This window comes from Protopterus annectens, chromosome 8.part0 (assembly GCF_019279795.1).
Source record: "Protopterus annectens isolate FY-2018-M chromosome 8.part0, PAN1.0, whole genome shotgun sequence".
NCBI lineage: Eukaryota > Metazoa > Chordata > Ceratodontiformes > Protopteridae > Protopterus > Protopterus annectens.
This window is the reverse complement of record NC_056741.1, coordinates 945,897,990-945,912,471: the sequence shown is the minus strand read 5'-3', so window position 1 is coordinate 945,912,471 and position 14,482 is coordinate 945,897,990. Positions and strand designations below refer to the sequence as shown.

The window sequence follows — 14,482 nt, the reverse complement described above, 5'->3', positions numbered from 1 at the left end:
CCTCTCTGTAATATCTATTTAGAAGTGTATAGTTATGTATAATGACTCTATGTAACTGTTGGAAGCATTCATGTATATATTGTAAATAGGTTGTAGTATTGTATTAACATTTAGAAAAAAAAAAGAAAAATAAAGAATTATTATTGAAAAAAAGAAAAGGTGGTGTAAGTCTTTCCAGCCTGCAGATGGTGTGCTAAGGATTTGCAGCTTCCTTCAGTCTTTGTTTGAAGCACGGGTCTGTTCCTAGTAACGGAGAATCTCATCGATTCTATTGTAGACCTGCTGAGTGGTCTTGCAAGAGCAGATGCTAGTGCTACTGCGGTGCTGATAAGCAGCTTTTAGACTCAGAGCTCGAGGAGGAGGCGGGGCCAGCAGTGACGGAGACGAGTGGGAGAGGTCAGGACATCGAGAGAAGGAGCCATCCCATCACTGACCAGCTTCGGCTACCTACCTTCGAGCGAGAAGCCAGATTTGTACAAAGCATCCTGTTCATCTGTGGCCAGCTGTTGGAACTCCTATACCTGGGGAGGGAGATGGGCACAGAAGGGAGACTCAGCCGTGGTGTGCGCTGTGTCATCGTCGGCTCTTTGATGTTCTTGTGCACCCAAAGTCTGGGGGTGTCTGCGTACATTGAGGTAAGGGGAACATGGCTCAGGCTCTAAAAGGGGCTCATCGGTTTTTAATCTGGTTTTGTACATATGGCAGTCAGAGAACAGGGCTGTCTATTGTCTGATGTGCTGAGCATTTACAAGCACCCCCTCCTGGACTGCGGAGGATGGCATAGAGGATGCATACATGTTGCAGGCAGAGACGTTTTGCGGGGAGTCAGTCCGTGTTGCATCTCCCAGGATTGCCTGCTTTTCTGTCTCTCGTGTCACTTGTAATATCCTTGCTATAGAAGCTTATTATAAGTCAGCATTAGGTGTTAAATAAAATTATCATAACTCTTGAAAACTGGGTTTCATTTCTGTTTGGAGAGGGTAAAATTGATATGATTACATCTATCATTTTCAAATAACGATCGTGCACAGCAGTTTTTGTACTGGATCAAAGCAGCTTAATCACTTTCGCAAAATGCAGTTTTCTTTTTTGTTCTTATATTTTGAACTTTTGACTGAAAGCTATTAAATGGATGAGATACATTTGTACAGTATCAATTTCAGTCTTTGACTAGTCTCTCTCTCACTGCCTCTTTCTCTCTCTTTCCCTTCGGTGATATAGGACGTCGCTGTTCCCTCTTTCCTGAGCTACAATGTATCATTTTGGCTCTTATGTCTTTTTATTTTTCTGTGTTTGTCATCCATACATTAAAAGGAAAATTGCTAATAGTTAATAAGCTCTTCTTTAATGAGTCAAGAGACGGAAACCGCAGTGGAGGAGGATGAAAAGCTAAACACCCGTCTTTTCAGGTTTTTAACTCAGTGTTATCAAGCATTTCCTAGCTTTGGATGCTCTCCATTATTCAACACTGTTATCCGAATAGAAATGGCCAAAGTCCAGGTAGTTTATTGACCCAAATTTATTACAGGCGTATGCATGTGTGTTTATAGAGAGGTTAGTGGGTGTTGAAACAAGTAGGGGACGCCATGTGATTTAGCAGGTAAAACACTTTTGTGTGTGATACCTCAAGGGAAGGGGGGGGGGGGGGTCAAAGATAGCAGTAACTAAATGTGATGGTGACCTGCAGGTGTCAGAGTACATGCTTAAAAAGAAGACCTGATCTTTAGCAGTGTGACATTGTTGCCATAGATTTTGGAAACATTGCACACTTTTTCCTGTTTTTTTTTTTTTTTTTAATAAGACTGTAATTTTTAGCTCTAGATATGATGCAAAAAGGTTATCCTGTATTATTTTCTCCCTGCGTAGATTCAGAGAAGGTCCTTTATGAAAGGTTAGTAGCAGTTTCATTGACTGATGCAAGGACACTACAGGTTCTAGGAAGAGTATAGTGGTACGAAGTGACACACTAATGAATAAGCTTTCAGAGATTGGGAGATCCAGCTACTTAACTGCTTTGGGCTTGTAGCCATGACTGCAGTAGTCGGGTAGTCGCATTATCTGAAATGTATGAAATATGGTGCCTGAAATAGAAAATGGTGAGCCACATTATTTGCTTTATATGATTTTGATTGCTGCGGGCAGAAACGGTATTGTGTTCTCATCATCTCTTTTTGTAGCCCTGCTGCCAATGTGACAGTGTCACCATCACTGGTACCATATTTTTCTTTCTACATCATATATTTTGCTTTACTGGCCTTGCTGTCAGTTCATCTAGTAAAAAGTCTGATTCCTACTATTTAGGTGAAGTAACAGTGCTGTTATTGCCAGCTAACAGTTGCTAGTACTTTGGACTATTTGCAAGCGTCTTATTTCTAGCTATGTAAATACCAGTACACTTTTGACTTTTGTCACTTTCCCATCAGTGTTTCCTGCATCAGTCCTACATTTTGAGCTGTGTCATTAACTTTGGCTCTCATTCAGTGTTGTTGTCAGCAGTTATGCCACTACCCATTGTCATTTGTCTCTTTTTCCAGCTGTTACAGTCTGCATTAGGTAGGTAATTTTCCCCCATTATCTTGATGTTAGTTTTACACAGTCTTTATAACTTGTCCTATATCCCTGCAATCAGTTGTCAGCTTTATCTTTTCAAAAGTTACAGTAGCACTCACTGCTGTTTTAAAATCTCTGAATCTACAACGATTACTACAATAGTTATTGCCTTCTTTTTTCAGCTATAATTATAGTTCTGCCACTTACTGAGTTTGAACAGGTACATCATAACTGCCATCTTCTAGGTATGTGACTTTCTAAGTAATTTTAAGGTGTGCTTTTCTATCTATTGTTTCAAATTATCTTATAGGAAAATGTACTCTTTTTTTGCAGTTTTTGCCACTGCTGGCCTGCTTACAAATTCCTGCCTTTATTAGGCTATCTTTGTTTCTCATTCTACTATTTGGTACATGGCCTGTTGGATTGACGTCATATCATTTCTTCTGATTTGATGGACACATCTTCATGGCTACCATTAAACTTGTCATGCTAACATATTGTATGTAAAGCCTTCTTGTTCTTTGAGCTTTTGTCTGTGGAGCTACACTGAAAATAGGCATTGCCTAAATTCTTCCGGAGACTACTGAGAAAATGAGCATTGCCCAACTGGACATTCATGATGATCGTATGTAAATAATAACTAAATAAATAATGCTGTAGAGGGGATGTCTTGCATTTAGTAACTGGTGGTTTACCTATCAATCAGTGGCAGCTTTAGAAAACAAAACGGATTTGATATATGGTTATGCTAACAGCAGAAAAACTGCATTTGTAATCTTTTATTGATGCCCTGTGAAAGATGGGCCTAACATGTAGGACCGCCTAATGTGTGGTTATGACCTGATGCATGAGTACACTGTAGGATTACTGGATTTGTTAGAAGTTTGTAAGTAAAACCACACAGCAACTCAGCAAACACAAGAGAAGTGAAAAAACAAGCCGGTCACACCAGGTACTTAGCGTATTTGCAGTTTAATCCAAACGCTTTCGTCTTACTAGTTTCAGGCTGCTTCAGAATAAACAGTCTGAAACTAGTAAAATGAAAGCGTTTGGATTAAACTGCAAATACGCTAAGTACCTGGTGTGACCGCCTTGTTTTTTCACTTATCTTGTGTTTGCTTTGTTACAAGTTTAGCACTTGATTTTCTGAGCAGTAGGATCTGATTAAATTTGTTCTTCTGCAGTCAGTGCTTTCTTTTCTTTTGTATTTTGTAAGAATATACACTGTTACAAGTTATTGTAAATCATATGTTCTTATACCTTTCATCATTTTAGCACAAGTATCAGAGACAAATCTAAAAATAATGGGGGCTAAAGGTCCAGAATCAGGAACAGATTTTAAATATTCCTCATATAAACTTAATAAAATGCTGAATTAATAGATTTTGCATTAGCATTAATTTTCTAAAGGATGGATGATGCCTGAAACAGAAAAAATCACAAATTATATGAGAAACAGATTGAAGATGCAAGGCAAAAATCTGGACAGTCTGCACAATTCTGTACAGCTGAGAGACGTGCCTTTCTATTAGTTGTGAAAATGCCAGAGTCAGACTTAATGCTCCTTCTAGAACCTGGTCACTAAAGATGCATATTGAAAGTGTACCATGGGATTGGAGCTTGAATTTTCTTAAAGATTTCACTTGGTATACTTTGTCTACTTTTTTTTTTTTTTTTTTTCACTTTTTTCACCCCCTCCCCCACAGCTGACCAACAGCTGACATGGGTGCATCTCCTCATTCACTGGGTCAATCTACCCCTCCTGACTTCCCCTGGACCTGATATAAGTTGGGGCTGGAGCCAGCAAGTAGACTGATGCATCCCATAATAGCATCATACTGTTGCCTAACTCTGCATGTTCCCAGCAATGTTCTTGAAGACAAGGCATGCAGTGGGTGTTTCAGTTTTGAAACACCCTTTACTTTTGCAAGGAGCTGAGCAAGGATGCACTTCCCACTCTTAAAAGCACATCTCGGTTGTTTCCCCTTGTGTCCACTGCCAAAATCAATGTGCTTAGTGTACCCTGGACTCATGACCCTTTCCTCTACCCCCACTAATCCTGCTTCCTTACTACCACCTCAAACAGCCAATACACTAAGCAAACCCAGGTTGCCAGGCTGTAGTCAGGCCATTTTCTTTCTCTATCTACTCCACTACCCTGGCACTTAGAGAACTGTTAAAGTCAGCCCATGAAGTAGTTGTTATAGTAAACCCTGCTTTATGTGCCTTGTTGCATAGAATGTTACTTATATTTCAGCAATTTGTAAGCTTAGTCTCACCTAAAGCAAAAGTTTTGATGGTGACTTTTTATTATGTTTTGTTTTGAATTGCGTTTGCCAGCATGATTTATTTTAATTCTGAAACAGTTGTTTCCAGGATCGACTGTGAATTTTGTTCATGATTTTAAGAAATGCTGCAAATTAACAGAAAATTTTAGCACATTTGCTGGTGTGGTAAAGTTTTTATGAGATGTTATGGTTGCCCTACTTGTCTCAGATTTTCAAGCTGGCGAGGAGAGTGGAATGGCAGAGAAATGGGTTTAAAGCATAGCCTTTTTTACTGTCATGTCTGACCATCAGTCCCCACAAGCTGCTCAATAACCCATTTTTCCTTCCATTGGGATGATGGATAGCTGTTCATTCCCCAGTCATGGCAAGTGTTGCAGTACCTCAGTCCTCCAGCTAATGGTGATAGTGCCACAGGCAAACCACGTCCCTTCCTCCTGGATGCATGAACTGGTGGGTGTGCATTCTCCTACTCACCTTGCTACCACACTTTCAATGTTGGACCTGCTAGTCAAACCTGTATTTTCTGACTCATTGTCAAGGTATTTTCTCCTCTGCATCACATGGTACTATTGCCCTCCCTAAGGGGTCAGTGGTTGGCATTTAGCACTGTGTTAATCTTGAGCTCTGCCTGTCACAGTGAGCAGATTTCGATCTTGGTTTTAGGGCATAGCTTGCATTTTCTACTGTACCATTTTTCCTGTTTTTGAAATGTCTCTCAGGTTTTTTTGGAAACTATTGGGGCAATCCTTTTTCAATGATCACTTGGCTTGTGATATTCATGAGGCCAAACTGCATTTTGTTTGAGCTCACTGTAGGGAGAGAGCCCCTTTAACCAGGTTGTATTAACTTCTGCATTTCTTATACAAGAAATTATGTAAGAGAGGCGAAACCCATTGAATAATGGGGTGCCATTGTCCAACATAGTAATCATATATTTATATTCTACTTTGAAATGTTCATTAGAATCATGATTTAGTGATACAAAGCATGAGTAGGTGTTACAAGGACAAAAATATTTGTCAGGATTTCAAATCATTAGCCTGATATCAGAATTCATGTACAACATACTGAGAACATTTTCAGAAGTGTTCTGGCTTTACTGACAATTTCAGTGGGATGGCTTGTCCTGATCCTTAGCAGAGCATAAGTAGCTCTGGTGGGTGGGGTTTGAAATACATTGATAGAGCATTGTATTAGCATATTCTGTATTTTGTGGTATAAACCTTGTTCCTACTCAGTGTTCCGAAATTACTCCACAGACTCTTCAGACACATTTGCAAATTGTTTTGCTGAGAAGTGTGCGAGCATCAGATGATGCTATTTAGTTTTTTCCTGTAATTAATTGATACTCTTTCTTTGGGGTGCACATGATCACATTATATCTTATGTCAGATGCAGTCCCCCTTCACAAAATTTGGTCCAGCTGTAAAGCATTTGCAATGTTCACCAGTTAGTAATATATACCTTGTTTAGCTTTGCTTGAATGCAAGCCAGCCATTTTTGCCTTCCACTAGAAACCTGAAACAACTTGTTATTGCTGTCCTGGAGTGGAAAACTTAGAGAAGAAAGTAGCAACTCTTAGGATTATTATATGTAAACAAGATCTGGATGTCCATCTGGTATCCAGCTCATAGCAAGACAACAGTAAAAAGTACAGAATGTGAAACTGTCCCATTTTCAGGAATGTACAGCAGTTTTATTATTTCCATAGGAACATAGAAACAATACTTGGCAAGCAGTAATTAATACCATAAGAACAATACTTGGCAAACAATAACTAATGCCATAAGATGGCTAACCATGTACATCTTCAAGAAGATGCAATTAAAAGTTCATGTCTTCCTTTTCGAGCATTTAATAGTGTTTACCAAATTAAGCACTGCTGTTCATGACAGTCCTAGTATAATATTGCTTCAGTGTGTATCTAAAACAAATCATTTTTTTTCAAATAAAGTTATTTATTTACAGGATGAATATCTCCATGCACTTTATCTGTGCATTGCATCTTTTGTAATGTTCCAAAAACAAAATTCTGTGGTAATGTGATGGTGACCTCTGTATTTCATTGCATGTCACATAATATAACTTCAACATTTTGAATGATGTAAGATTCTGACTTGAGAGTACAACAGGAAGGCTGCATCTTGTACGACTATAAAGAGTTCTTTTATTACTTTTCTTGACTGGTTCTAGTACATACTTCGCTGATATTACTATCATGTATCTCTAAGTAAGAAATGAAGTATAAAAAAAGGACTGCAGATAAACTGTTTCACTTTCCAGTGACTCATTTGTTTACAATTACCTTTCACGTCCCAGTGTCCAGATCATTTGTTTGCAAGTAACTTCCCCTTGTATTTTGCTTATGTGGTAGCATCTCTGTTGAGTTAACATTTTGTTCTGCAGTTTTCTGTTTACATCTCTAGTAAAATAGGGCCCTTTGCATGGTTAAGGACAGTAACATGCAGGTTGCGTACTAGAGCATAATTATAGATCTGACCTTAGTGCCAAATATTAGTGCTGGTTATTTTGCATAACCTTAGTGCTTCTTTATCTACTCTACACATTAAATATGTTGATGCTGAAGGTTATGGAACCTGTCATCACATATGTTTATTTAATGACTTTTTATCTGTAATTTACTAGTCTTTTCCCCCTACTTTATTGCATTTCAAGTTTTTGAGCTGAGATTTAACTTTTATGTAGACATATGTCATAGAAATGCATTACTGGTTTGCAATGAGATACTGTCTGCCTGCAAATCAGTATTTCATTTTAATTAATTTTCTTTGTTTTGTGATGATTTTTGGATATAATTTAGTATTGCAGTTATCTGAAGATGTAGTGAACCAAAAACTCCTGTCTTGCTCTGCGTGGCCTTGCCACAATATAAGTGTTTGAGTGATGTCAAATAAAACTGTTTATATTCACACATAATTCTCTTTAATAACTTGAAAATAAATGTTTTCAAAAGTCATGCCTACAGGCTGCAGTTTAAATTGTGCCTTACACAGAGAGCTGTCTCTTCACATGTCATCCATCAGAGTAAGCAATTCTGAAAAAAAAACCTATACAAGGCTTACACAGAAATAAAAAAGAGAAGATTAGGTGTATTACTACCATTATTTGTTGCCTCAAATATTATTTAAGGATATCTGACAAACATGCAGAATCCTTGAATTACAACGTTTTCTAACATTTAGGATATATGGAGCTATTTCTGACCTACTGGTGTATGATGCTTGCATTCTATAACTAAACAATCAGACTGCCCTCTGTTACATATCATTACTTCCCTTGTGGACATCATAGTTGAGGTGTCAGGAGTTTAACAGGTACTTGAACTGCATGTCTGCCACATTAAAACAGTAGTACACTCCTGCAGGTTTTTGATTGGAATAGTAAGAATTTGAGATCGTCAGGTTTTGTATATAGATAAACATAACTGTATTTTGGATTAAGGACATCTGTGGCCAAAACAGAGATCAACTTGTAGTTACTGCAAATGCAGCAGAAGTGCATGTTGCTGGCAAGTCTGGTAATCATCAGTGTTTTACAAGCCTTGAACTTGGTCACAAGGGAGGGATTAGGATAATAGTTTACTTTTAAAACGAGTCTAGATGGCAATGTAAGCTGCAAACAAGCATCCAGTCAGGTTTAAAATGCACTTCATTGTTTCATTTTTTTAACATAAGAATGGATGTATTTGTGTGTGTGTGTGTGTGTGTGTGTGTGTGTGTGTGTGTGTGTGTGTGTGTGTGTGTGTGTGTGTGTGTGTGTGTGTGTGTGTGTGTGTGTGTGTGTGCTTGCTTATATGCATATTGTGTGCAATGCACACATTCTTATATTAAGAAAATAAACAAATGATGAATTTCAAACCCGATTGAATACTTGGATGTGGCTACATGTGTATTTATGTGTGTGTGTCAGTGTGTGTATTTGTTTTATACACACACATTTGGCATGGTGATGTTTCTTTGGATGACTGTCTATCCAGTGTATTTGTTTGCAGTCAGATTTGTATATTTATTTATTTATGTATTTTTTTTACCATGCCTTTCCAAAAGGTCTGGTATTTTTATTAGGCGCATTAAAACTCCTTAACAGCTGTTTACTGTTCTAATTTTCAGTACAAGTTTCTCCTCCAGCTCTTTACGCAGTGTGCTTCAAAGCAAAGCCAGCTGTTATTCAGCAGTGAAGTATGTTTGCATTAATGAAATACATGTATAACTGATTATTACAGGGGCTTGAAGTTTTGGCTCTTACAACAGTGGCTTTTTCTGTTTGAGCTTAGATTCCTCCAACTCATCATTGTAAGCAGTGCTCAGCTCACTGGACTTGTGTGTCTGAGGTGGTGCAGTGGAAACTGCTGCAATATTTCAGCATTTTTACTAAAACAATATTGCTTTTTGCAGTTGGAAATATTTATAATTATTTGTATACAATTTGAAATATTTAACAGCTCTTTTTACAGAGACACAACTGCCTTTAAAACGTGGAAAATCATGCATTAATAAAGTTTAGAAGCACTATTAACCACTCCCTTTTCTGTTAATTGTATATTGTTTTATCTTGCTTCCATAGGATCTTGCCCAGAGGCTCCCCTTCCTGTGCCTTTTTATCTTTCTTTCCTATTTTTAGGTGTGAGACATGCACCTCTGGATAGGGGATGGTTCCATGGCTCATTTGTTCCCCACTTTTTGATGTAGTGTATGATGTGATCTTCTGTTCAGTCTTTTCCATTTAAGCTTCCACTTTTGGCGTTTTTCATTAGGTGTAATACTCTACCAAGCAGATACTTATATAATTACACATTGCTATTAATGACTTTAACTATTGAAGCATTCACTCTGTTTTGTCATTTAGAATTTCATGACATTGCTATTTGCATACTCAATAAAAGTATGCAAGACAGAGTTTAAGATCTGAATGATCTTTTTGCTCATCAATGTTTAATATTCAACCTGGTAGATGATAACTATTGCCCATCACTTAGAAACAAGCTATTTATAAGATACTCCAGGTACAATCTAAGAACCCAGGATGGCTTTCAACTGCACAGGCCAATTTACACAACAGCTGCTGAGAAAGCATTTAGTAAAATAACTCCTACCATTTGAAATGCTTCACCTTAGAAAATGTAAAAGTCAGACAAGCTGCTTGATTTTCAAAAACAGTTGAAAGCACTCCTGTCTAGTTATTTGTATCTGTTTAAGGTATTCACAATAAGTCATTAATATTAGATTCTCAGTTAAAGTATATATCAGCTAAAAACATGTCAGGTTTCCATATCTGAATGGTACTGTGGCACTATGAAAATACATCAACTTTATTTTTCTTTTTACAAAAAAAAAATTACTATAAAATTCTGTACATTATGCCTGTGTGAAAGCTATTTCCTACCTTGTTTGGCAATATAAAAGTTGTATTCTGCCTTGTTGACACATTGCATTGTGTGTATATATATATATATATATATATATATATATGTGTGTGTGTATAAATTTATGTACACATGCGATCCCCCAACCTCCAGGGCTGTGGTTCCATGCACTGTGGAGCTGGATTCCCCCAATCTCCAGGCCTGTGGTTCCATGCACTATGGACCTGGATGTGTAGACAAGAGGAAAGGTAGGACTGCAATTGCTGTCAACCTTGAGGTAGTGCTGTGATCACGCTCCGGCTGGGTGTGGAATAGGCCATTAGGAAGACACACAACATCATGTCCCTGTTGCCATCTTTCTTATTAATTATTTCTTTACTTCAAAAGTGGAATATATATTTCAGTGTTAAATGTGTACTGGTGTTACAAAGGTCTGTTGCATGTTCTTTCTCTTTATGCAGAAATTATTTGCTGTGTTTGTTTTTATGTGATATGTATGTGTGTGTTTGGGGGGGGCAGGGATAATGTGTGGTGTTTGTGTATGTATCTTCTGTTGTAATTCTTCTGTAGTGTATTTTTTGTTAAATAATGTCAAGTTTAACAAAATCAGAAGTAAATAAAGATTATGTGCACTTGAAGTGTAGGTACCAGAAGTTGATTTTTTTTATCTCCTGCATCAACTCAAAGGAGAGATGCTAATTCTCATCTCTTTTTGATACTGGCATAAATGATCTACCCAGTAGCACAATATGGAATGAGGTTGCAAAGCTATGTGCCAAAAAAAATGTCTTTATTACTAGGTGGTTATGATGTAGTCCTTTTGGAAAGCCATTGTAAACAAATTCAGCCATTCTAAATACATTTTTAGAGTAGCTATTAAACATCATCCTGCAGCTGCATACAAACCACAATTTGCCTTTTTGTTCAAGGATTTATTTTTGCCAAAAACTGCAAATCAAAACAAATTTGGTACATCCCACTAACTTTGGTCACAGATAGACTGTGTTAGCTTATACAAAAACTAATCTTTTTCCCCAAGCTCAGCAGCAAAATGTATAGTCTTACACAAGTGGTTGTGCCAAAAAGAAAAGTAAATTTTTTGATAAACATTTGCAGACTTGGGTGGCTGTAGTAGTTTCAGGTAGTGTAATTGTCATTCTTTACATAATGAGACTGTAATGGTGTATGTGGAGAGTATGCACTATGTTTAAAAGTTGTGATAGCTCAGTATTCTGTATACTCAGCTCAGTATTCTGTATACTTAGCTCGGTATTCTGTATACTCAGCTCGGTATTCTGTAGCCTCAGCTCGGTATTCTGTATCCTCAGCTCAGTATTCTGTATACTCAGCTCAGTATTCTGTATACTCAGCTCGGTATTCTGTAGCCTCAGCACGGTATTTTGTAGCCTCAGCTCGGTATTCTGTATCCTCAGCTCAGTATTCTGTATACTCAGCTCAGTATTCTGTATACTTAGCTCAGTATTCTGTATACTCAGCAGTATAGTTATGTTGGAGTTGGTGAATAATAAACAAAGTTGTGAAAATAACAATGGTTGTGAAGGAATAAAAGCTAAGATAGTACATCTCACATTCATAAGATGATGTCGAGGTATAGCAGTTTGCAATTTACAGGTCAAAATATTTAAACACCTTTAATTTATTTGTATATATTCATCAAATTTAATCTGAAAACAATGGTTTTCTGGTAATGTTTATTCCTTGTTTTCAAAATGTAGTGCCTTTTCTAAAATATACTCTTGTGCAAAACATGTTCATGGAGAAGTGCTGCGAATTTAAGATATATAAAATATTTTGTTTGGGATGACATTAGAGAAATGCTTCAGTATGAACAGATGGACTGTGAAGCTCAGCAGCAAAATGTATAGTCTTACAAAAGTAGTTGTGCCAAAAAGAAAAGTAAATTTTTTGATAAACTTTTGCAAACTTGGGTGGCTGTAGTAGTTTCAGGTAGTGTAATTGTCATTCTTTACATAATGAGACTATAATGGTGTATGTGGAGAGTATACACTATGTTTAAAAGTTGTGATAGCTCAGTATTCTGTATACTCAGCTCAGTATTCTGTATACTTAGCTCGGTATTCTGTATACGCAGCTCGGTATTCTGTACCCTCAGCTCGGTATTCTGTATCCTCAGCTCAGTATTCTGTATACTCAGCTCAGTATTCTGTATACGTAGCTCGGTATTCTGTAGCCTCAGCTCGGTATTCTGTAGCCTCAGCTCGGTATTCTGCATCCTCAGCTCAGTATTCTGTATACTCAGCTCAGTATTCTGTATACTCAGCTCAGTATTCTGTATACTTAGCTCGGTATTCTGTAGCCTCAGCTCGGTATTCTGTAGCCTCAGCTCGGTATTCTGTAGCCTCAGCTCGGTATTCTGTAGCCTCAGCTCGGTATTCTGTATCCTCAGCTCAGTATTCTGTATACTCAGCTCATTATTCTGTATACTTAGCTCGGTATTCTGTAGCCTCAGCTCGGTATTCTGTAGCCCCAGCTCGGTATTCTGTATCCTCAGCTCAGTATTCTGTATACTCAGCTCAGTATTCTGTATACTCAGCTCAGTATTCTGTATACTCAGCTCGGTATTTTGTATCCTCAGCTCAGTATTCTGTATACTCAGCTCAGTATTCTGTATACTTAGCTCAGTATTCTGTAGCCTCAGCTCGGTATTCTGTAGCCTCAGCTCGGTATTCTGTATCCTCAGCTCAGTATTCTGTATACTCAGCTCAGTATTCTGTATACTCAGCAGTACAGTTATGTTGGAGTTGGTGAATAATAAACAAAGTTGTGAAGGAATAAAAGCTAAGATATTACATCTCACATTCATAAGATGATGTCGAGGTATAGCAGTTTGCAATTTACAGGTCAAAATATTTAAACACCCTCAATTTATTTGTATATATTCATCAAATTTATTCTGAAAACAATGATTTTTTGGTAACGTTTATTCCTTGTTTTCAAAATGTAGTGCCTTTTCTAAAATATACTCTTGTGCAGAACATGTTCATGGAGAAGTGCTGCTAATTTAAGATATATAAAATCTTTTGGTTTGGGATGACATTAGCAAAATGCTTCAGTATGAACAGATGGACCCTGCAAGGGCTGTTTAGATGTCCATTGTTTCTAAAATATACTCTTGTGCAGAACATGTTCATGGAGAAGTGCTGCTAATTTAAGATATATAAAATCTTTTGGTTTGGGATGACATTAGCGAAATGCTTCAGTATGAACAGATGGACCCTGCAAGGGCTGTTTAGATGTCCATTGGGCTTTGTTGTTTTTCAACATGTTAAGTGTTTAAAGGCATAGTGGATTCTTCTGTTTATTATCCACTACTATACAACCTAGGGTTTCCTTCCTTTTAGGGTAAGTAAAATATGATGGGATGAGAAAGTGGTTTGTCTCTTAGGTTCATAGGTTCATAGGTTCATACTAGGCTATCTGCCCAAGGGCATTTATAAGCCTAGCCCATAGTTATGTGGCTTTCACCACCCCTTTAGTTTGAATAAAACTATGCCTATTATTTTGCTGTGCCTCTGTCAAGCAGTGACACTGAAGTAATCCCTGGGGTATATCTGCGATCTCCCATCCATTGGTCAAGATTCCTCTTGAACAAGGCCAGCGAGGTGCTCTGCCTCACATGTACCGGGATTTTGTTCCACAGCATAGGGAGTCTCTGGGTGATGAATCTGTCCCTCCAGCACGTTCTATTAATAACCGTGTCAAGGTTTAAGTCTCCCGCCCTTGTGGTTCTGAGGGATCTAGATTTCTTGAGGTGAAGCATATTCATCAAATCTGGGTTTGACATGGCCTTATATGTCAGGCACAGGTCACCTCTGAGCAAGCGGTATGAGACTGAATAGAGCTGGAGTTCTTTCAGTCGGGCAGCATAAGACATATTTTTGAGACCCTTTATCCTTTTGGTGAGGAACCTTTGGGGCCTTTCCAGCTGCTGCAGGTGTCGGGTCAGATACATTCCGAATGGGGCATTGTACTCAATCATAGGTCTAATGAGTGATGAGTACAGGAGGACGATGACCTCCCTTGATCTAGATGTGAATCCATTCATGATCAGGTGGGCAATGTAGAAGGTTTTCCTAACTACTTTAGCAACATGAGTGTCAAGCGAAGGCTACTGTCAACCTGGGTCCCCAGATCCCTGATGACTTCTTCTGTGCTCAGTGGATTGCCACCTATATGGTAGCTAGGGGTAACCTTGTTTTTCCCAAAGGGTATGACTATG

At 38.0% G+C, this 14,482-nt stretch overlaps 1 protein-coding gene across 3 annotated transcripts in view; it reads left to right on the top strand.

The window, feature by feature from the left end:
- Positions 1–299: 299 nt before the first annotated feature.
- LOC122809173 (amyloid-like protein 2) overlaps positions 300–14,482 on the top strand; it is a 1,365,390-nt gene continuing 1,351,207 nt past the window's right edge. For 2 of the 3 annotated variants that reach the window (XM_044080466.1, XM_044080465.1), the window contains exon 1: positions 301–635. In XM_044080466.1, the coding sequence (XP_043936401.1) occupies positions 534–635 (102 nt within the window). In that variant the 5' untranslated portion in view covers positions 301–533. Of the gene's footprint in view, positions 636–14,482 lie in introns of all 3 variants that reach the window. The other variant, XM_044080467.1, reaches the window with a different exon arrangement.